The sequence below is a fragment of the Ochotona princeps genome, chromosome 10, assembly GCF_030435755.1.
Source record: "Ochotona princeps isolate mOchPri1 chromosome 10, mOchPri1.hap1, whole genome shotgun sequence".
In the NCBI taxonomy this organism is placed as follows: domain Eukaryota; kingdom Metazoa; phylum Chordata; class Mammalia; order Lagomorpha; family Ochotonidae; genus Ochotona; species Ochotona princeps.
In genome coordinates this window covers 28,226,271-28,250,461 of record NC_080841.1, presented here as the reverse complement: position 1 = coordinate 28,250,461, position 24,191 = coordinate 28,226,271, and the positions used below count along the sequence as shown (strand labels likewise).

General features: G+C 45.9%; 1 protein-coding gene across 1 annotated transcript; it reads right to left on the bottom strand.

Moving 5' to 3' along the window:
• Window positions 1-10,026: 10,026 nt before the first annotated feature.
• On the bottom strand, window positions 10,027-18,696 carry C10H1orf115 (chromosome 10 C1orf115 homolog). The gene is made up of 2 exons (XM_004578624.4): window positions 18,331-18,696; window positions 10,027-10,283 (listed from the first exon to the last, which is right to left on the bottom strand). Exons 1-2 carry the CDS (start codon window positions 18,622-18,624, stop codon window positions 10,164-10,166), a joined length of 414 nt encoding a protein of 137 aa, XP_004578681.1. The 5' UTR covers window positions 18,625-18,696; the 3' UTR covers window positions 10,027-10,163.
• Window positions 18,697-24,191: the final 5,495 nt, after the last annotated feature.

Below are 24,191 nucleotides of genomic sequence, written 5' to 3'. Positions count from 1 at the left end.
CACTAGCAGGCGGAGAATTAGCTGACTGAGCCATTGCACCAGTCCCCAGGGCTCATGTTCTACTCAGGCTCATGTTTTCTTTGTAAAGATAAATCAAACCACAGTTCAATATGGTAGTGGAAAATGAGGGCTATTTTCAGAGCTGAGTGACTTGGGGAGAGCCTTCCTGTACCCTACTGCAGCCCAGGCAGAATAGAATCAGAGAAAGAGAGAGATTCAAAACAACAACGAAAAACGAACTAGAATTTCCACCAGGCCTGCAAAGGGGAAAATGCCTGTCAAGAAGTAGACAGGAGGTGGGTGTGGTCTTGCAGGTGGCTCAGTACGGGTACAACATGGTATTGGGGCTTTCTGTGTGTTATACAAATAGTGATTTGTCTCAGCATCATTTGTCCACATGTATGTCACAAACCTCTTTCATTCTACCGATAGCAGCTCCAAATAAATGGGTCCCTGTGTGCCCTCAGGTCTCTCACAGGCTGGTGCAGTTTGAGGAGCACCTTGTGAAGACCCACCCAGGAGAGAGAATGGGAAGCCTGCCTCCGAGGCACGTGTCTGTCCCTTGGCAGAGTGCTGCTGAAGACACGGCATGTGGCTGCCAGTCTCTGAGTGGTCAAATCTCGATGCTCTTCCTTTCCTGGGGCCTGCCTCTGGCTCTGATCCACCTAACTCTAGCTTTCCCTTCCCTCCTGCTTTGCCTGCTACATCACTAGGAAGATGATTCAAATGGCATGCAGGAGGTGTGCTCTGTGCATTTTCCACAGAGGAAAAGGGAATTCCAGTGTTCCTCTTGGTGCAGGTCACTAGTCCCTTTGAAGAAACAAGCATGTGGTTTCAGTCGCAAGAAGGAGAGTAACAAGTGACATCCAACACCCAGCACCCAGCAGGGTCTGCATGTCACCCTTGGGGCTGTGGCTTTCCTCTCCAGCCCCCTCAGGACAGCCAGGAAGGTGGTGTTCAGTAGACCCCAGGACTGGGAGAGTGAGTATTGGGAGTCTCTGCCTCCCCAGGGGACTGAAGGTCAGGAATGGCACCAGTCTCGTGCCTGCCCAGGTTCCTAGATAAAAATGGCAACAAACAGTGCAGGAAACACCACAGCAACCGCACAAGCCCGAGGCCTTGGCCTTGCACGTTGTATTTCTGGCCCAGCCGGTAGCCATTGTGCAAATCAGATAAACAACACGCTTGGCCTGGAGCTCAAAGGACATTTTTGTGGGGCAGGGGAATTCCTCTGTTTCTTCCCTGACTCGTTGCCTGCCCTGTTGCTCACACCGGCATCTCCAAGAATTCTTGGATTTCTCTTTCCCCCATCCCCACATCAACAATCCTGCTGCTTTTGTCTGCTCCAGGGCTCTAGTGGGGCCCTCTCTTTCCTTGTGCCCCAGGTTACCGGATTTCTCTGGGCAGCCCAGGGTCTGTCTCTGCTCAGCAATGCCCATTCCAGCCCCATCTTGACCCCACAGCTGCCAGAGCATGGGGGTCTTTCCAAGCCCTGGAATGGATTCCATGTTCCCCTCCTCCTGTTTAAAAACCACTGAAAGGGTCTGCTTTCTTTCCCCTCACTGCAGAGCCCACAAGGCTCTGAATTGGCCTAGTCAACTCCTCGTGCAACCCCCCCACCACCCTCTTCCCAGGCTGTGCGGTGCTCTGGCTACCCTGTCTCGGTGCTCTGGCATACTGCTCAGCAGGGAGCCCCGCCTGTGACAGCTTTGCGTAGCTTCTCCCCCCCCCCCCCCCCCCGCCTGGACACCTGTCCCCTGGCTCTCTGATTCTCTGACACTCCCATTCTGGAGCTCAGGATAGCTCAGGGTTCCAGAAAGTTCTGTGGAAATCATGAGAACTGACCTCAGAGAGGACTTGGCATCTGGCACTCCAGCCTCTCCTCTCGGGGCCATCAGTATCTTGCCTTTCTTTATTCACTGTAAGAAATGGGACAAAACCAAAGTGTGTCCTGCTCTCACACACTCAGCACTCCACAGAGAACTTTCCAACATCAGATGCAAAAGGGATTTTTCTCAACCCCCAAGCAGACCTCTAGTAGGTTGTCTACTAATTCAATTCAGTTCTGACACATCCACATTACATCTCTCAGTCCTATAACAGCTGGGAAGCTCCGACCTAGATACCAGATATAGGCATGATGTGTCACCTGTCAACCAAGTTCAATGAGTTTATTGTGATCACTTCCAGAACTCAGGGAAGCACTTGTTCATGATGACCAGTTTATTATCTTAATAAATGATGTGATAAAGATCAATGTGCGGCCAAAGAGAGTCACGGGGCAAGGTCTATGCCAGTGAGGTCGGAATGTTCAACCTTTCCATCATATCACTGGAGATTCCTAAACCAGGGACAGTCCTTGACCAGGCCCCTGAGTGGCCACACAGAGTCCTGCCTGCCCTCGCTGCTGCTACACACTTACTGTATTCTCCAGGGAAGGAGAAAGAATCCCTCAGAGTGACTTTTTAGTAGTGTTAGCTACAACACACGGAGATCACACATTGGGAGCCTACTTCCTTGTTCCTGAGCTGAGCCATCCATGGAAGCATCTTGGGTGCCCATGCCCCCATTTGTGCCTCATAGTGAAGTTTTACATTGGACATACGATAATGAATAGAGACTCAGCCTGCCCTGACTGTACCACCTGTCTTCCTGCAGGATTCATGTTGCTTCTCTTCTGTCTTTATCTTTTCTCCTCTCTCTCTTCAACATCAAGCAGCTCTGACTAAATGCGCACATCCATTCAAGAGGATATGTAGAATAACCTAGAGGCTAAGAAACCGGACCCGTGTGATGTTGCCCTCCCCAAACTGATCCCTATCAGCCACACAGACCAGGGAACAATTCTGAGGGGAGGTGGTGGCCTTGGGCTGAGGATTGAGGGGCAGTGGAGCCCTCCTGAGCAGGCTGAACGGCCCTGCTGCGGTAGGGAATGTGGTCAGGAGGGGCCAGAGCAGTGGGGCGTGGTGAGGTTACAGAAAACAACAGCCCTGCCAGGAAAACAGCTTGGAACTGACCCTGGGACCCTGGCCATCAGGGGCTGCTCTGCTGGGGAAGTGATTCCCATTGTTTCAGTTTCCTGCTGGGGAGGAGGCTGTAGCCTGATGATTTGTGACAGTGGCCTTGAGAGCCCCTTAAAGAGTCAAGAGGGAGGCAAAGTGAACAGCCAAGATCAAAGGGCAGGAGACGAGATTTTCTGAGTGGCAGTTCAGAGAAAACATCTCATCCTGTACATGGTAGGGCAAAGAGAGACAGCACAACATCCATTTCAGCCTCACCATGTGCCAGGAAAAGTTGCCCAGGCCAGAGACGTGGAGCGACTGGGAGCAGGCCACACAGCTGATTGCTTTCCTGACTCACAGCGTGGTGCTTGGATTACTTCCTGGGGCTGACAGCAGGTGGAAAGTGAAGGCCCAAGTGCCTCCTCCCTACTTCCTACACTAGCAGAGGATGGTCCTAAATCCCAACAGGCACCACAGTCTGCCCTTGCCACCAGGCAACTTCATGGTCCAGGACCTCAATGGATGAAGAGAGTGGGGGACTTTGCCCAACCTCTCCCTGGCCTCAGAGGTCAAGGTCCAGGTGTGACCTGAGGAGCCTTCATGGCTTCACGGCTTGGGAGGCTCCAGCCATAGCTGCAGCTCAGCAGGCAAGGCCATGATCGCATCAGGAGACGTCTCCTGCTTGGGGCCTCTGTGTGCTAGGGTCAGCTATAGGCACAGTCTGAACTCCAGCCTCCTCTGCCCCCAGCCACACTATCCCTCAGTTCCTCTCACCTCTGGGTCTTTGCTCACATTGCCCAAACACCTCTTCACCTCCCTCCTTCCTCCCGTCACCTGCCTTGGTAGCCCTTGCTCATCCTGAGGGCCCCAGCTGTGGTATCTAAGTTCTTCCCAAGATGGGCTGGAGGTGCCTACCCTAAGAACTCTCACATCCCATCATATGCCTGCAGGCATGCATTCATCGCACTGGATTGCCAGTGAAGAGCAAGCCACAGCATATGCTGCGTTCTTCACTGCTGTTGTAGTACATGCATTCGATGGCTCTTGTACTGTGCACTGTCAGTACCCCCATTTGCCAGATTCAGAAAGGTTGGGTTTCTTCCTTTGGTCACAGAGTGATCCTGTTTTGGGCAGGATGAAGTGCCCCTTTGAGGAGAGACTCCGCCCACGTGTTGGGAGTGCTGTTGGCTGACAACTGTTCAGCTCAGCACCCTTCCAATGATTGCTTCGGCAACTAGCAGCTGCCTCAGTTAGAGGCGTGTCCTTCTCAGGGAAGCCACTGCACGGATTTATCAGGGTGAGGACACAGCAGCCTGGAACTCCATTCAGGTGTCCTATGTGGACTGCAATTACTTATCTACTTGATCCATCACCTGCAGCCTCTGGGGTGTGCTTTAGCAAGAAGCTGGAATCAGGATTAGAACTGGGATTTGAACCCACAGACTCCAATATGGTTTGAAGATGTCCTGGCCGCATCTTAACCACTTTCCCCCAAGTTTATTTTCAAGCAAAGGATAATATGGGTTTCTAATCCAGATCATGAACCCAGAAAGAGATAAGAACCCCAATGGGCCGGGAAGCAGGTGTGTCTCATTCTCTGCTTTCCTTCCCACCTCTGCCTGTCTCCCCCTTGCCAGTTCCCCAAACTTTCAGGCCTCGTCAGGAGCAAATGACTTTCCCCAGGGGCAGCCAGGGAAGGCTGTCAGGCAATGCCCTACATGCTAGGTCCTTTATGTACGTTTAACCTTCCAAATAAGTTTCTGGAGAGTATATGCCTTATTTCACAAATAAAACCAAGCCCTAAAATCACAAGACATTGTGGAAGTTGCCCCAAGTCACATACCTGAGGCTTGGGAGCCAGGTTGTCTGATGTCAGTGCTGTTGCTCTGAGTCAGCCAAGCTGCCTCTGCTCCTGAGGCTCTGGAGGCCGTGCTTGGCCCCCTCAGCACCTCCAGTCCCCTCTGCAGTCTTGCTAGCTACTTGGAGCATAATCATGAAGCAAGGTGAGAGCGGGAAATGTGATTTCATCCAAGGTTTCTCTCCTCCACATGATTACTGGGGACAAGGGGAGCCTTCGAGGAAGTGCAAACAGACGCAGCACAGACTCTATCTCAGGACATAGTCCAGAAGCCAGACTCCATCGCTTCCCTGAGCTTTGACTTTACTATAAAACAGATAACCCTAGACATATCTGTTACATTGGTTATTATTGGGAATGCAGTAAAACTGAGAATTACATAAAAGAATATCATGAAACCACCCAGTGAGGTGATCTCCTATCCATGAGATGCTGAAGGTATTTTTGTTTTCTTCTCTTTATCCTTCATGTGCCAGAACTGGGACGAGGGGAAGCAAGGGGGAAGGATGCATTGAATCATAAAAGCTCCTTCAATCATTAAAGGAGGTACATGCATAAACATGTTATTCTAATTGCTAAGTCCTCAGCAAAACCAAACAAAGCCCAACCAAATTCTTTAACTCCATTTAAAAAAAAAATTTATTCTCATATACTTGCCAGGCAGAGAGAGATAGAGTTCCATCAGCTGGTTCATGCTCCAAATGACTTCAACAGCAAGAAAAGCCAGACCAAAAGACCAAAGCCAAGAACCCCGACCTCCATCCAAGTCTTCTATGGGAGTGGAGGGACCAGAGAATTTGACTCATCTGTGGCCTCCCAGGATGAATTAGCAAGAAGCTGGAATAAAGAGTAGAGCTGAGGCCCAAACCCAGGCACTCTGATAGGAAATGCAGGTGTCCCAAGAGACAACTTAACTTGCTTCTCCACAACACCTGTTCCTGTCTCCGTTATTAATGATGAAAGCAAGTCCTGGGTAAAGTGCTTGACCCTCGAATTAAGGAACAAGTAGAAGGAAGTACGAGTTTTCCACCTCCATGCTGGTCCAGTCCTCTGGCCCTGACTTTTAATGTCTGATTTGAATCAGATGTATTTGTTTAGAGCTTAACCAACAGATGATACAAAAGGAATCACTGGAGAAATACTTTTTAAAAAGCAAAAACAGCCATGCAGATGCGGAATTATGATCTTAATCTGTCTGAGCTGGAGCTGAAAGCTGGGAGATTGGGCCTGAGATGCCTGTCCAGCACCCGGGGTCGATGCTTCCCTCCTCTGCCCCTCGTAGCACTGTACTCTGCGTACCGCTAGGTTTTGGCCCTCCTGCACTGAGTCACGTGGATCTGAAGCGATCTCCTTTCTCTTGGCTATGGTGTTGAGTGAAATGGCTTGGCTCAAATAGCTTTGCCTCTAAAATATATTTTAAAATACACTATATGTTATTTCTCAGATTTCCCTGTGAACGGCCAAGAATCAGAATCTTTTCTCAGAAACCGTCTGAATCTTTGGAGAAGTGCAGAGCCTCTCCAATGGCAGCCTTTATGGACTTCAGGGGGAGTGAGAAGGGAGAGGCACTCTGCTTTTTTCTTTGGGCATGCTCATACTTCTGTTGCAATTCAGTTTACAGTGACATCTATAAAATGTTTAAAACAGCTCTATGCAACTGAAGGTGACGGCCTTGTTAAATTGAAATTCTAGACACACAGGAGATATTTGAAATATAAGAATTCATTGAGTCCCGATCCCTATAGAAGGTTCTCCATACCACCAACAGCAAGGCAAGGTGGAGGTTGGAACACTGCCTGCTGAACCAGAACTACAAGTTTTGGAATTTGGGGAAGCTGCTTACACTGAATCTATGTTGGGTATTGATAAGAGGCTAAGTGGGTCAGCACTTAGGGAAGCAATTAAGATGAGCTTGGGATGCCCTCATTGAAGGGATGCCCTCAGCCCATACTGAAGTACTTCGACTGAGTGCTGGCTCTGTTTCTGATTCCAGCTTCCTACTACCGCAGACCCCAGAGGCAGCAGGTTGTGGCTCAAGTGGCTGGTCTGTGCCATCCAAGTAGTATATCCGTTTTGACTTTCTGGCTGTTAGCTTCAGCGTGGTGCAGACTCAGCTACTGCTGAGTCAGTCATTTGGGGAATGGCAGCTTTTTCTCACTTGTTCAGTTTTCTTCCTCTCACCCTTTCAAATAAATAAATAAAAGAGGGGCAGGAAAAGTTTTGGGATATGACAGTCTATAAGAAATACACGGATGCTTCAAAAAGTTTGTGGACAATAAGATTAAAAGATAAGATGATTCAAAACTCACATGGCACTTTTCATTGTGCTTATTTTCCATGAGTGAGTTGAAAATCCCTCACACTCATTGCCTCTTGATTGTTTGGGATGGGATGTGTCTTGATAGTCCTACTGGGACTGGGAGTCAAGGGTTTAGCATGTATTCGATATTGCTGGTTTTACCTGACACTTTTAGCTGAAAAACTCCTCTCTTCTCTCTTTGATCCTTGGACTTCACAATTAAATTTATGGTATTGTAGAATTATTCCATTATCTGTATTCTCACACAATGTGGAACCAGAAAGGCACTATGGGTAACAGAAGCCACCCTGATTGTCCAGCAGGACTGTTGGAGGAGGGCGAAGTTCAAGTCCTGCTTCTGGATGCTGCCTTGTCATGGATACCTGTTAAAGAGTTTCTCTGGTAAGACACAGGAGTTGGGTTGAGGACAGCTGGGGTGATTCCCAGGTAGGCCAAGACACAGGTGCCTTCCCTCTACATGGAGCCTGACAGCACGTTGGGAACCCCATCTCCTGACCATAGCAGAAGTCTGGTGGCCCACTCCTGTCCTCTGCCTTCACCCCACCAAGCCCTATCATGTGACTTTTGGGAAGATTTTGGGAGAAAACATATTACATTTTCCCAGCATGGGGCTGGTCTTTTCAGCCAGGAAGAGTTATATCCGAACCTTTCCGATGCTTCTGAGGAATGCAGCAGCCTGAACCCATGTCGGATTCTGACGATCTGGAGTTTCTGGAAATTTTCATTTTTGATAATGGTACACTGAGGCTCCTGTACACAAAAGCCTTTTTAGGGAAAGGCCTTGACTTCTAGAGAACCCTCTTTACACACGTAAGCAGGATTTCCAGACAAATGAGGGCACCTTCTCCTCTCTGGCCCAAGGGCATGTTCTGGAAGCAGCTGTGGGTTTCCCAAGACTGGGGTCTCTCTCTCTCTCTCTTTCTCTCTCTCATACACACACAGGTACATCAAACAAGTTGGTACTTTTATTCACATAATAGGGCAACAGAAGCATACAAAAGAAGCCTCTTGGTCAAGCATACACAGGGGAAGCTTTACAACTCATTTCTCAGAAGGGTGAGGGCCCAGATATTTAAACAGAGGACAAGGTCTTTTCTAATGGGATCCAAGGTCTTTGGCTTGAGGAACTGTGAAAACCACTGTGGCCCAGGGTTGTGGAAGGGCTCTGCACGCTGAGCACCCACTGCAGGTCCATCTCTTCTACAAGGGAACTTGACTCCCCAGGACGGTCATCTCTGTGGAGTTTTGATTCTTGACTTTTCAAGTTCATTCTTAACCAGATTTTAGGAATCACAGGGCCAGATGTGCTTGACCTTGCTTTTCAAGACAGACAGCAAAAGGCAGGGTAGAAAAAGAACTTCCTTGGTTCTACTTTTTCTCATGAGGCAGGTACTGGTCCCAGTATATCCTCAACATGAGCCTCCATAAGGGGAAACAAAGTCTAACCTCACAGCCACATCTATTTCCGCCCTGTCCTTGGTCTATCTGCCTGCCTGCCTGCCTCTCCACCATCTCTTCCTCTCAGGGGCTCTTGATTGGCTTGATCCATGACGCTCAGGGCCTCCTTTGCAAGTCCTGGGAAACCTTCTGGGGCAAAGATGGGTTTGGCCTGATCCTGCACTTCAGCCAGGACTCGTGGATGTTCCAATCACAAAGGCAAAGAGGTGGCCTATCATGGAGGTTGGCGAAAGGGCATGATAAGATAAACCTCTTCTGTCTTTCACCTCTTTCCAGGCCCCAGTGGCACCACGGATCATCCTTGTTTATTACCAGGCTCGGAACTGACATTCTCCCCAAACTCTGAGCCAAGTGAGATGAGGTTAAACCAGGCAGTCAAGGAAAGGAAAGGATGTTACCAAAGTTTTTGTCAGCTCCTAAGCCTCAGAAATTCCTCAGGATTCCCAGGTCCCCCAGGTGCTACACAGAGCCCAGGGTCCAGCCCACTGCAATTCCCCAACACCAAGAATCCATCTCTGGCTCTTGGACTTTCACTGCTGTCTTCCAACATCTTTGATGCCTTATTTCTACTTCCTTTACACCTGTCTCCCACTTACTGCTTCCTTCTTGAAATCCTCACTTCCATTCATAGGTGTTATGTTTCCCTCTTCTCACTGTGTCCCCAAACAAAGCACCCTTGGCAGGCCCATGGCAGGGGTCCGGATGGGCAGTTGTCAGCAGTAAGCTGAAGTTGCTAGGAGGCCTGGGCTGCAGCCTGCCATGCATTTGCAGGGGAGAGTGGTCAGCCCCAAACACAAGGCTGGCCACAACAGGCCTCAGGTGTTAGCCCTCCAGCAACCTGTCCCAGCCACCTGGCCTGCATCTAAACTTAGCTGTCCTCCTTCTCTTACCGCCAACTACACATTCATGCAGAGATGGGGAAAATGATAAGGTTGTTTTTTTTTTTTTTTATCAACTTCAAACACCCAGTACATAGGTGTTTGCACAGTTCAAAACATGGTGGCCCTTAAAAGAGATTTTTCTCATTACTTCTTCCTGGTGCTAGAGTAGTGGAAAAAGGAGATAGGGAAGAAATAAACAACATCTCTGCTGTGTGCAGGACCAAGGAAGTCAAGTTCCTGTTATCCCATCATCTTTCCAGAAGAATCTTGAAAACCAGGTCAGCATATTCTTGCTTCTTCGACATTACCACTCACACCCACCCACATCACCTGAATCTGCTAGTGTCTATCTCCACCCTAGCCCTTGCTGCTTTCATATGAAGATTCTGGCTTTGGAAAACTAATATCAAACCTAATCTTGGCCTAATTCTCTGCAGGACTGACCACTGGATCCACTTGTGCCCAAGAGAAAGAAAGCTCAGCAGGTGGGCAGGAACGACTCATTCATGACACGCATCCAATAGACATTTTTTTTTCTCTTCCAGATGTTCTGTGGGTTCAAGTCCAACATTCTTCTGGATTGGTACTGTTTCCTGGACAAAGGCTTCCATTTTTTCTTGTGGTGCCTGCTCCGGTGGCTCCCACTAGCGCACGAACGACACCACGCTGGTGGCAACTCCAAATGGCGCCGAGTAGGCTGCAGCGAATCCTTGCAGGCCCACAACAATGTAGAGGCATCCTTTGCTGATGACCTTCCCAACGTTCTATTTTAAGAAGTGGAAGAGAAAAAACAAATTAGGTTTGGCAACCTTTCAGTGCTACCCTGAGTAATGGCAACACACAGAGAATTATTTTTCATTATTCTCTCATCGCAGCAAAACAGGTCACCATGTTTCCTATGGCTGCTGTCCCATACCCACTTCTCATCAAGACCAGGTAGCATTTCATAGCAGATACCATCACCTTGTAAAGTGCTTGCAAGTCCAGTATATTTCCAGACAGTTCAGAGATTATTATTATGTCAGTATGATTTGGCTCCCGGCCTCATTCATTTAAACCCTGAAGCCCTAAGTTAAAGGTATTAAAAGGGTGGAAACTTAACCTAAATCCAGAGTGTATAAGGTGGACCTAAGTGATAGGGTTTTGATAAAAGCCCAAGTTGGGCTAGCTACCCTCTACTGTTGCTGACCATGTGACCTTTCCTCTGTGTCCACTCCATTGCTCCACTCCATTGCTATTTGCCACCCTCACAAGAGGCCCAACCGATGAAGCTATGTGATGTTGCACTTGAACCTCCAAAACTGTGAGCTAAATAACCTTTTTCTTTATAAAGTTAGTTTCTTCAGGTATTCGGTTATAGTAACAAAAAAATGTGACTAATACAGACGCCTTCTTCTTACAGCCAGCTAACAGTTCTTACACTGATTCTGTGTTTTAAACCAAAGCCGATTCCTTTCCTGTACTACAAGCCAAAAGCTCATGGATAATCTGTAGGATGGGTGCAGTCCTTTCATTCATCTTGTCTGAAAGCCCAACCTGAGCTCCCTCTGCATCCAGGATGAGCTCCTCTCTCATCCACACATTCACTGCCTTTTATTCTTCAGCCATTCTTTAAGCACAGTGCTAGCCTAACTCATACATTTCCAATGATTATACACCGCTAGAGTAATGACTGGGCTTTCTTGGTAGGCACTCTTCTTCCATTTCCTTCTCCCATGGCTTCCCCACATGTCCCCTCTACTTCAAATTTTTCTCCTGCTTCCTCCTCCCCTCTCCATCTCCTCCACAAGGCCCAAATGCTGGAGAAACAATATCCAAGGGATTCAAATGGGATTGCCACAGAAAAAACTAAGAACCACCACCAATGACCAACACATGAAAGCACTGGTTTCCTTTGGTCCTTTTCTCTCTTCCCTCAACTTCTGTTATCTTCCTGGTGACTCCACCATCTATGCAGGACCTGGATCTTATATCATGTAACTTGCCTCTCAGGACTTTGACTGTTGCAACAGCAAGAACCACACTGACTGGTTTCACTTTCAACTCCTGATTGCAACTACAAACCTCATCTTGACTTCCACCTCTGCCTAGCAAGCTTGCTCTGCCTGTATATAGTGGGCTGACTTTCCTCTCTCCTGGATGCTACCTTATCCCCAATCCTTTATCTAGAGAACTCCCACTACGCTCCCCTCCACCCCAATACACACAGACAAACATGTAGGCACAATCTCCACCTCTTCTTCGGATGATTCCACTTCACCATCATCAGGGAATTTATCTTCTCATCACTGTCTGCAAGCCTACCTATGGCTGTTCCCAGCTTCTCCTACTTCACCTGTACCCTGATGGAAAAAGAGTTCCCTTCCCTGCTGTCCATCCTCATGATATCATCATTGTCTTCCTCTCCACTGGATCATTCTCAGTAGGTCAGGCATATAAGGGGGCTTACGACCCAAAAAAATCATACGTAGAGATTTCAGATTTCTTGGTGCCAAAATAAGCTTACCTTTTAATTCCATTCCTTCATGAACTTTCTGAAGTATTATCATAAGGCCAAGTGTTACCTTGACTCTGTATTTCTGACCACCCCACATGTGTCCTTCATGCCCAAGTAACTGACAGAAACCACACACAGAGCCTCCACTTCTGCACTTTTCCTTCCCTGTTACTCTGGCTCCTGCTCTCAGCCAACCAAAAACTGTTTAGTCATGGTCATCTACAAGGTCCACGCTGCCTGATTCAATGGACACTTCTTTTTCCTCTCCCTGATCGCTGTTTTTTAAAGAAAAGATACATGTTTGGCAGAAAAACAGAGGAGGCAGAAATAGACAGGTCTTCCATCTGCTGCCTCATTCCCCAATTGCCTGCAAGAGTCAAGTCTGGGGGAGGCCAAAGCCAAGAGCTGGAAACTCCATCCTGATCTCCTACATGGTGGCAGAGGACACTCGGCCATCTTCCAGTTCCCAGTGCATAGCAGGGATGCTCCAGTATGGATGCCAGTGTTTTAATCTGCGCTTTAACTCATGAACAACGCTGGCAGTTTTTGGTACACGACAGTTGGTGAAGTAGTTGACCTCTTTGATTCCATATTTTCCTGATTCTCCCCCACCCCTCAGGGAGCTCGTTTTCAACTTTATTTCCTGAATTACATCTTCTACCAACCTTGACAATGTTAGGGTTCTTCAGTACTCAGTTGTACTGGGTTTCAGTTTCTTGCCTACAATCCCTTTTTGAGTCCTGTCATCCATTTCTAATGATTTCATGAAGTGTATCCTTGATTCTGATATGAAACACAAACATTCAGTTCTCTATTTGAGGTCTTCATATTTTGAGACCTCATGGCTTCTTGGCACACGTGCTTCCTTCCTGTATGCAGAAAATAACTCAACTTGGATTGGCTCCTAATGTATTCCCTATGGCTTTGGCTATGGGGCTTCAATAAGAAGGCAGCACAAGAGAATTACATCTATCTGAGATTGTATAGTGGATAAGGGGAAGAGTTGAAGTTCAGTCCCAAAGAAAGCTGATCTCAAAGCCTTGATCCCATATTTACATTCCTCCTTTTTTTCTTTTTTAAGTAAAGATTTATTTTACTCAGGGAAGAGAGAGAGAGGAAAGAGGGGTAGAAAAAGAGAGAGAGAGCACCTTAATCCCATATTTACATCTCTGCTTTTTTTAAAATGAAAGATTTATTTTACTTAGGAGGCAGAGAGAGACAGAGAGAATTGGAGAATATCTTCCAACCACTGGTTCACTCCACATCACTCCACAACAGCCAGGCCTGGATCTGGCTGAAGTCGAGATCCAGAACTCCATCTGGGTCTCCAGTGTAGGAGATACAGGTTCATATAATTGAGCCATTTGCTGTCATCCCAAGTAGAGTACTAGGGAGCTGAATCAGAGGCAGAGCACACTGAACTCAAATCAGGGCTCTGTCAATCAGTGCAGGTGTCACAAGTGGTGACTTAACCCACTGGGCTGCAACACTGGCCCCTACCTCCCTCCTTTAACGAAGGCTGAAGTATGCAAACTGGTAGTCACTATGAATTCCAGCTTCACCACTCAACTTTCTTTGGATTCATTCCCTAATCTATACAATAAAAATATACAGTTAGGAGGGTTAAAAGAATTTATTCACAGACGGCACCAACAAACTTTGGACACTGTAAATGCCCTTACATCATCAGCTATAAGATACCATTTGCTTCTTCACACTGCACTGTAACTCAAGCTGGTGGTAATGGTATACACATTCACATTTTATTACCTTTTCAGGAAAGTTTCTTGTGAGTATAACTTCCAAGGATTTCTGGCTTACATGAGTTCTCTGTACTGCGAGTTCCCTCACAGTAACACAATAAGAGTGGGGAATCTGTTGTGTTCAGTTCTGTATGCCTAGCACACACAAACAGCCTACAGGGTTTCCTTGGGCACTCGACACTAAGTGACACACTTTAGAGAACTAGGAAGTCTCTGTCTTGTCAGGACCCTGATCCCCAACACTGCTCTGTCAGGTCTCAGCTAGACCTTGGGATTGGGACACACAGGAGGATGTGTGCATGCAGGCACGAGAGATATTTCTATACATTTGTGATAAGATTCACCCAGAGAACTTTATTTAGAAGTTTGCAACAAACTAACTGAAAACCAAGAGTGATCCTTCACAAACAATTCCACCAGCATCACAACTGTCTGCCTTAAACTGAACTTTTTTGGCATTAGCACATGTAGTTTCTTCAGATTACTATTTTTAAAGAGCTGCTTATCACTTGTCATCTTTGCAACTTGGGAAAAAAGAATCTCCTAAAATAGCTTATTAACTGGAGCATGAACAAAACACAGATTTAAGAAATGCAATGCAAACCAATGTGAAATATCACCCACTTCAGTGCCATTTGTGGGAGGAGATCTGGAATTCTTGGAAGAGCACTTGGGATAGGGAGTGTCAGGTTGAATAATATCCACTTCCCCAAGAGATCCAAGTCCTGGTCCCTAGAACTTGATAACATAATACCTTAGTTTGCTATAGGAGTTTTGCAGGTATAATTACATTGACGATCTTCAGATGGGAGTTTATCCTGGGTTAGAAAAGAAGGATGCAGAAGGAATCAGACGGAAGTGATGCAATGACAAAAGCAGGGGGAGAAGAGGGGTTGGGCTAACGTCTCCACTGCTGACTTGGAGGATGGAAGAAGGGGCCTTGAGGAGGCAGGAAGAGGTCACGCTGGGGCTTCTCCCCAGCAAGGCTTCTGGCTGGAACGCTGGGGCTCTCTGTTGCAGCAGCCATTTGGGAATCAGTACAGAAGCTGGGGCTTACTGGGCTGGGCCAGGGCCACAGGAAACGAACCTCAGTGACACCAGAGACTCCCTGCCACCCATCCCACCCCTGCACCCCCGGTTTCCAACAGCAAGGCAGCTCTCAGCCAAGGTCGTGCCCATACCTCCAATACAAAGACTGCAGCTTCAGTTGTGCAATTCTGTCAGGACCCAGTACAGTCCTGAGGCCAGTAATGAGCTACAAATGCTGTTTTTCTTTCCTGAATTACAGCTTAAAACAAACAACCAAATCAAACCAAATGATACCAAACAAAACAACGAAAGACATAACACTGAAGTCTGTCCTTCACCCCCCGTTAATTACAGTCACACAGCCCCTACCTGGTACCAGGTGCACTCTAAGTTCTCTCCATGAAACAACTCATTTATTTTTTGCAATCCTATTTTCTCCTGCAACAAATGGAGAAGCAGAGGCAAAGAAAAGTAAGCAGATCACCACACCAGATGACTGGGCAGGGCTCCACTGCCAGGTCCTTGCCCACTTCTTTCCATGTGAGGACACTTGTCTACATCTTGCATGAAAAGTTACTCCACTATAGAAGGACATTATGACCCTGGAAGGTCAGTGAGCACAGGATTACAACTGATTGGATAATATTTGTATGAGAACAACCGAATGGATACCTTTTGTATAACTGATTGGATATCATTTGTACGAGAACAGCTGAGTGGAGAGCATGTGGATGAGAACACTTGGTGGAATACACAAACATTGGCTTTCAATCATCAGAGTCCACGCATGTTATTATCGGCTCCGTGCACCAAGTCCATCGCTGCAGGACAGCGACACTCCACCCCCTTATGTTTCACCCCCTAACTTTCCCCCTCCCATCTTCTCCTTGCTCGCCAATGAACAACATTTCATTACTTTTCTTTTCCAAATTCTCCAGGGTGACTGTTAAAAGGGACCTCAATTTAAACTCAGTTTTGGGGAATGTTCTCTTTCACCCCATCTGCTTCCGCCTGGGAAGGTACTAGGTCACACTCCTGACTCCCAGCGTTGCTGCTTGCTGGCAGCGCAGCCTCCCTTAACTGTCAGCTTCCTTCATTTTAAGATGGGGGTGATCACAGCTTCCTAGGGTTAGAGAGGATTCAGGGCACCTGCAGCCTGCAACAACAGTGCAAACATTTGCAAGGATTTCAAAAGTTCATGAAAGAGTGGAATTAAAAAGTAAGTTCATTTCAGTGTGAAAAAGTTGAAACCTATGTATAGCGTTTTCATCAGGCATTCTCCACGGACATTTTGAAAATCCCCTCCCCCGCACTCAGGAGATAAAACTTTGGCTTTTCACAGGAATGCCATTATCTTTCTTACAAATCACTAAGAATGCTGAGTCCCAGGCACACAGGCTTTGGCATGGTTGGACCAGCTAGCTCAGAATTAGGGCTATGGGAACAACAAGAGTTGTGAGCCATCCTACATTTAACAAAGATCAAACACCTGTCTTTGAATTGCAGCAGGACAAGGCCTGGGTGATGAAGAAGAACTTTAATCTTCCTTCTTTAATATAAGTATGTTCATTAATAATGTAGCAGCTGCTTGCATAGCAATGCCTGCTCCACTGGGGCTTCAGGTAACATAAAACTTGAGCTAGTAACTGAAGCAGATAAAACCACCTTCCAACATTTCTAGCTGAACCTTGGCTGTTCAGGTGACTTTTCAGCAAAGAGTGCCACATGGGACCCTGGTTCCCCTTTGGGATGGTTCTGTGAAAAGGAAAGCTGAAGTTGCCCCATGTTAGGGCAGAAAGGGCACGTCCAACTCTGGAGTGATGACCTCCATCACCAGGCCTCCTGAAGCTATCGAGCTAGTGCGTGGCTCTCCCAAGCTCCCCCAGGTCCATGCCTCCGCCTGCACTGCTCTCCCCACCCCTTCTCCAAACGACAACACACATTTTTTCAGTTGATGCAAAATTTACATAAAGTAACCATCTAAAGGTGCACCCTTCAGTGGCATTGAGTATATCAACAATGTTGTGAAAGTATTGTTTTTATCAAGTTTTACACATTTTCTTCATTCCAAAAGGAAGACAAATACCTCTATTAAATAGGTGCTTTCTATTCCGACTGCCTCCAGTCTGTGGCAACCACCCATCTGCATTCCAAAGCTCTGGGTTTACCTGTTGGGTACTTCACACACATACACTCATACCTGTGGGTCTGCCTTATTTCACTTTAGCAGAATGTTCTCAATGATCACCATGTAGCGACACGTATGAGCACTTAAAAGTTTTTCAGACTGATTGATATTACATTGTTTGGACATACATTCCATTTATTCACTGATCCACTGATGAATATTTGGGCTGCTTTCGCTTTCTGGCTGCTGCGAATGGGGCGTCCATGAATATGGGTTGTATATACTTGAGTATCTGCTGAGTAGTGTTTTCCACCAAGGCTCAGTACTTGTTTTTAGTGCTTTTGGTTCTATATCTAGGAGTATAGTACTGCTGGACCATGGCTACTTCTGTGTTTACTTTTTCGAGGAAACAGGCAACTGTTTTTCCGTAGTGGCTAATCCAGTTCACATTCCCACCAGCTCCTCCGCATTCAAGAACGAACACTAGTTCTTGTCTGACTGTTTTTTCCATACATGTAGTAGCCATTTTAATGGATGTGAGGTGGAATCCCAGGGTTATCTGCTGAAATCTACCCTAGTCAGCCGCTGAGCTGAGGTTTCTGCATAATTAATACAACAGCTGAGAGTGCTGGTGGCTTCTTTGGGTTCAACTGGGATCCAGTGATATGGTTAGTCCTAGCATGGCCTTAAGCCCGAAAGTCAAACTTAATAGTTGTTGTTAACATTTTTCATCTCTGCTGATTTGAGGGCTACTATGAAAGCTGTGGACATATATTAAAGATTGTGTGAGCAACCTGGAACCCAGGTGTAGAGACCCAATGCTTCCAGGTTAGATGGGAGGCCACTACAGGGCACAGATAGCAACCAGGTGGGGCCTGTGGCCTCTGGCCAGAACACAATGACCTTTGTGATTTATTTCGGTAGCTTTGTCCAGGTCAAGGGTCTCTGGGTCTCTCTCTCTCTCTCTGCATCCACCATCTCTCACTGGCTAGAAGTGAGAGTAGGTTCAACAGTTGAATATTTATGCAGTTGCTGAGCTGACAGGCCCCAGAAATAACCCTTGGAGGATTGGGACAGGGGCGGAGGGAAACAAGGGAGAAGATAATTCAATCACTTTGTGGGTTATCCTGAATGTGATGTTGGCAGAGAAGATAAACTGAGCTGCAACTCCTCACTTTCCAACTGGGTCACCTAGCCGCGCTGAAGCTCCAGGGACACGATTCCTCTAAGGCTTGGTTTATCCGGGAAAACCTAGAGCGGGAAGATCGCCTCAGAACTGCTACTAACCAGAGTACCCGCACTTGCCTGTAGCCCGGAGTGCGATGGGGGCCGGGGCTGGACGTAGGTGCAGCTCAGGGGCCGCTCAGCCGGAGCCTCGTAGGAGTTTGACCTACCTTGCCGTACTTCTTCAGCTTCTGCCGGTACTTCTTCTTGGGCTTGTCGTCCGGCACCTGTTCCTCCAGGGGTTCGTAGCGGTCGGGCAGGCTCGCCAGGTGCACCCTCCGCGCACTCCGGGTCCCCGGTCGCGGCGCGCTCGTCCCGCAGGCGCCGCTTTCGGCTGTCTCGTCCTCGCCTTCCAGGTGCTCTAGGATGGCTTCCTCGTCCCCCTCCGTCCGCCCTCGCCCTCGGGCCCCGCGGCGCGGGAAGGTACGGGCCGCCTTGCTCCGGAGTCTAGCTCCCACCGTCATGATGCCGAGACCTGTCCCGTGAAGGCCCGAGCGCGGAGACTCCAACCTTCGCTCCCCGCCCTCTCCTCCGCCCCCGCCACGACCCGTTGGACTCCTGGGGTCGCAGCGCCGCCTGGCCGTGAGGCCGGGGATTGCGGCAGGTGCGCCCTCAGGTGCACGCCCAGCCCTAGCTGGGCGCTCGGTGTCCCAGATGTTGGACCAGCAAGGGCCACGTCCGTCCACCGAAAGCACCGAGGGTACACAGCACACAAACCGCGCAGCCACGCCGGAACCGGACTCCGTTGCGCCCACGTTCAAACTAGCAAAGTAACGGCAATAGAAATTACATTCAGGGCGGGCATTGTGGCGTAACACAAACAGCGGCCGCCAGTATCAGCATCCCATGAGTTCTGGTTCAAGTCCCGGCTGCTCCATTTCCCGCCCAACTCTCTGCTAAAGGCCTGGAAAAGCGGCAGAAATTTGCTCAGGTCGCTGAAACTTTGTTTTCTTATAGCTGGATAAATGTCTTTGGACTCTGGGAAGACAGAATTAGCATAAAATGAGTTGTTAATTTTATCACTCTATTAACATTAAAATTTGTGATAAGTTTAAACAATTTTTGGTACACGGATATAAATATGAAAAATATTATAGTTTGGAATATAAGAATATAGAATATTAGTTTCTTAATACAATTATCTAATCCAATATTAAATATTTAATCCAATATTAAAATGGATGGTCAAGTGATTTAGATTTTGCCATGTATTAAATAGATTAATTTATGTTAAACATAAATCTATGTACCGTTTGTGTATAAAATATAATTTTACTTCAAGGTGAAAGGAATATAAAAATAAATTTACTATGTGAGTTGCGTAGTTTCATTACATAGTTGAAGTACTTGAAAATTAGTTTATAAAAGTTGCCTACCATGTTTAAGAGAATTAAAAGAAATAAATGGTAAAAACTTCCTCTACAATGAGTATGAAATTTATTAGATTTGTAAACATTTTAAAAATATTATAAGTTGAATTTAATAGGATAAAGGAAAAGAGATTCATGATTTTTTTTGCCAAAGTAACTGTTGATTTATAAACCCCTGGAGACCGCAGCATTCTGTTTTCTTGTATAAAAATGGCCTCAAAGACTCCAAGATTGTTTATCCATGAGACAAAAGTGTTAACTCCGAGGGCTGTAAATTATAGACTTGTCTACATCAAATACTGTTCAAATACTGTTGCTCCTACTTTCAACTTTGTGAACAATGCACTACCAACATGAGTGCACAAGTATCTGAGCCCTTGTTTTTAATTCTTTTGGCTACACCAAGAAGTAAAATTTCTAAAACATATGGTGATTTCATTTAAAGGAAAAAAAAATAGAGGGCTGCCATATTGCCTTTTATAGAGGTGGCAGGATCTTATGTCCCCATTTTAATTCACTTGGATTCTAATTTCTCTACATCCCCGACTAATGGAAATGAAGTGGCACCTCACCATGGTTTTTAATTTGCTTTTTCCTAATGATCAGTAATGTGGAATACCTTATGTTTATTGGTCACCCTTGTATCTTTTCTAGGGAAATGTCTATTCAAATCTTCTGTCCATTTAAAAAAATGGATTGTTTTATTGCTAGCATTGTTGCCATTTTTAACCAACATGCTCCATCACAGATGTGATTTTACTGAGTTCTGCTGAGGAAGATGTTGACTAGCAAACACCAGGAAGAGCGTCTAGGCTGTGGACAGTGGGCCTGCTAGGTTTTTGGCTGTTAGGTTTCTATATAATCAAGAATAGTTCCCTTCTCCACTGCTCCTCACATCCTCCAAAACAACAAGATGGGTTGGGAGCACCCCCTTTATAGAAAGAGCAGGGCACAGGGAGAAGGGCAGTCCCCACTCAAGGGGACTGCAGGGAGATGCTGCCTGCTGCCTGCCTGCCTGCCTGCCTGCCTGCCAGGGAGAGGTGAGCAGGGGCCAGGAGGGAAATGCATGCTCTGTGCAGAGATGCAGTGGCAGGAGCTCTTTTGGGGAAAGCCCTGGAACAAGGTTAGTGTGTAAAGAGGAAATTGCAAGAACAGAGAACCTTGCCTTGCAGCAGGCCTGATGCAGGCAAAGGTCCAATTCTGAACTGGGACTCAACCTTGAAACTGCTCTGGGGTAACAGCACACACTTTACATGGATGCGCACAATGTGAAGAGCAGCAGAAAGATATCTGTTAGGGAACAAGCTGATCCCACATGGAAATGTGATTATGCCCACAGCTAGACCTAGGGGTGCTTCTGCAAAATTAATACACAGGGACTTTGAAAAAATGTGATGGCATAAAAATATGTGTCTATCATTTGGAGATCTCACCGAGCACTGGGAAAGGGCAAGGGAAGCCAACAAATGAGTTCAATGTATTTTGCCAGCTCTAGGGGAGACTAGACTTCAGAAACAATGCCTTGCCTGTTATACAAGCTTGTCCCTGGGGGGTGTCCATGTTTGTCCCAAGAATACCTTTTTCTAAGAGAGCTTGAATCAACAGAAGTTAACATCCACTTCCTTACACTTTATTTTCTAAAATATATATTTAAAGGTTTATTATTTTTATTGAAAAGTTAAATACACAGACAGGAGAAGAGACAGAAAGATCTTTCGTCTGCTGATTCACTCCCCAAGTGGCTGCAACGGTCAGAACTGAGCTGATCCAAAGCCAGGAGCCAGGATTCCCACTTGTATGCAGGGTTCCAGGGCTTTGGGGCATCCTCAGCTGCTTTCCCAGGCCATAAGCAGGGAGCTGGATCGAAGTGGGGCTGCTGGGACCTGAACCAGTGCTCATGTGGAATTCCAGCACACGCAAGGCAAGGAGTTTAGAAACTAGGCTACCCTGCCAGGTCCACCTCCTTACATTTCAACAATCTGGGTCATGAGCCCTAATCTGCTAGAACCAATGTGAATTCTTACTCATGTTCAATTAATTTAAATAACTAGTCCAAATAAGCACATAAGAGGAGTCTTCAAAATGTTCATAGGAATTGTGCATTAGGAAAACATTGCGAATGGATTTAAAAATTCCTTTGTGACAAGATTAATTCCATTTTGCTAAAACCTTTGTAGTAAATGTGTTTGTAAGTGTGTGTATCTTTTTGCAAACACAAAGCAGATGCCTGCTTTGCGGAATCTGCAAAGCTGCACCAGTGTCCTCTAAGCATTGGAGAGTTTGTGACACAGGCTCCCACTCCAGGCTGCCGAGTGACCTCTCCTCACCCCAACAAGTGTCCCTGCGTGTAGGTGAGCTGGTCCCATGGTCAGGGCTCCTGCTGTGAGGGACTTGACTCTGGTGATCTGGCTAAGTACCATGCTGATTCAGCTCCTTGTATGCGACTGCCACCTTGCGGCCATGACTGTCTCCAGCTCAGTCTAGTCTTCAAAATGATTACATACAAGATTTCCCTTAGGCATAAACTGGAAAATACATATCCAAATATTAGCAGTGTTTTTTGGATGCTGAGATGGCCTCATTTTATGTTGTTCTCTTGGCTTACCTGTACTTCCTAAATTTTCATTAAGCATGTGTCATTTGTACGGAAAAAGAGTGAAAGATTTTATGATCTTTAAAAACAGGATAGCACTTAAAATTATTATTTTTATCATCTAAATTATAACTATCGGCTGGAAAAGTAACATTCAAGGGTATAGCCCTAGCCCCAAAATGAAATTTCTGAATGCTTAATTGTCCTTTCAGAAATTAAGCAAAACAGAAAAGGTATCAAGAGACTATGAAAACAAATCAACATTGAATCTAGAAAGTTCTTTGAGGGGCTTAGGAAATAAGCACTTGGGAAATAACCTAAAAGGTAATTTTGAGTAAGGAGCATGAGTTTGCTAAGAAAACACTGTACCAGATAACCTTGCTCCTCCTCTGCCGTCTTCCTTTTCTAATTCCTGTTATTACTAATGAATGTTGTGCAAAGGACAGAGCAAGTAGGTTGCAGTGAAACATCTGACAAAGAGCTGAATTCTAAGAGATAGAGTAAGACTTGCAACTGCTGGAATGACAAGAATGCAGGTTCACGGACTGCCCACACATGCGCTTCATGTCACCACCCCAGGGCAGGGCGAAGCCAGAAACCTGCACATGGCCTTGATAACATTTAGTGCAGGCTGTCCTGACTTTAATTTTGAGTATCAGGTTTATTGGATTTAACATCAGAAGAGCCTGTTTAATCTATGATATACTGATTCCTGGAGTAAGAGTATTTTTCAGATAATCTCTCATGGATAATAACCTATGCAAATGAATTATTACTGGCATAAAGAAAAATGTCAATTCCATGTAATTTATATTTGGCATTAATAAAATTAGTATGTTGAGACTATGATTTTTTTTAAAGATTTATTTACTTTTATTGGAAAGGCGGATATACAGAAAGGAGGAGAGACAGAGAGGAAGGTCTTCTGTCCGATGGTTCACTCCCCAAGCAGCCGCAATGGTTAGAGCGGAGCCAATCCGAAGCCAGGAGCCAGGGAGCTCTTCCGGGTCTCTCACGTGGGTGCAGGGTCCCAAGGCTTTGGGCCATCCTCAACTGCCCTCCCAGGCCACAAACAGGGAGCTGGATGGGAAGTGGGGCCACCAAGATTAGAACTGGTGCCCATATGGGATCTAGATATATGCAAGGCAAGGACTTTTACCACTACACTATCACACCGGGCCCGAGACTATGTTTTGTTAGCAGCTGTTTTGATATGCACAAAAGTATGAGTTAGATAGGATTACTCTATTTAAGAAAATCTGATATCTCACAAATGTTAAGGAGCAGGAGTTTCCTATTGTGGTACTTGCTTCACCATGAATGTGTCACCATCTAAGTTAAAGTAAGATTTTTCCTTAAAAATAAGTTAGGTCTCATGTTATTCAAAAGTCAGGGTTTCCCAACTCTTCTTTTATTTTCACAGCCCTATCACTAAACTTTCGGAAATTAATTTTTTTTTCTTAGAATAAAGATCAAGCTTGAAATCAAGCTCAAACCTTGTCTGTATTTCAAATGCATTAACATGCAATCTGAATGTGCAGTAGTAGAAAATTTTATAGAGCATGTCTGCTTGCAATGATTAGACATTATAACTTTTTTTTTATTCAGGTAGAAAAAAAGTGTAGACACAACATTCCATACATAGAAAGCTTACTGGGCTTATTATTAATGTATAACAGAATATCTCATAGAAGCCTTAAAAATACTAGCCTTAACCTTTGGTAGATATCTCTTTTTTGTAGATAATCTACCTTCTTCATATACTTCCCTCATTCACATATCTCTTACTTTATACTCACGAAAATATATAGTGTTCTGTTACATGCACGGAAAAATCTGATATTACAGACAAAAGAGATGATTTTAAAAAAATCCAACTTCAAGCCATTCTGGTTTTTAATGTAACTTTTAATACAATGCAGAGGATTTTTATATAAATGGATGGCCTGATGGCAATACATCATACTACTTTAGAGAAGAAATAGTTCTGTACCCTTAAAAAGTTAGCATTTCATATTTCCAAACCTGAAGACACAGCATAAGATGTTCATATTTGAAAAGACTTATA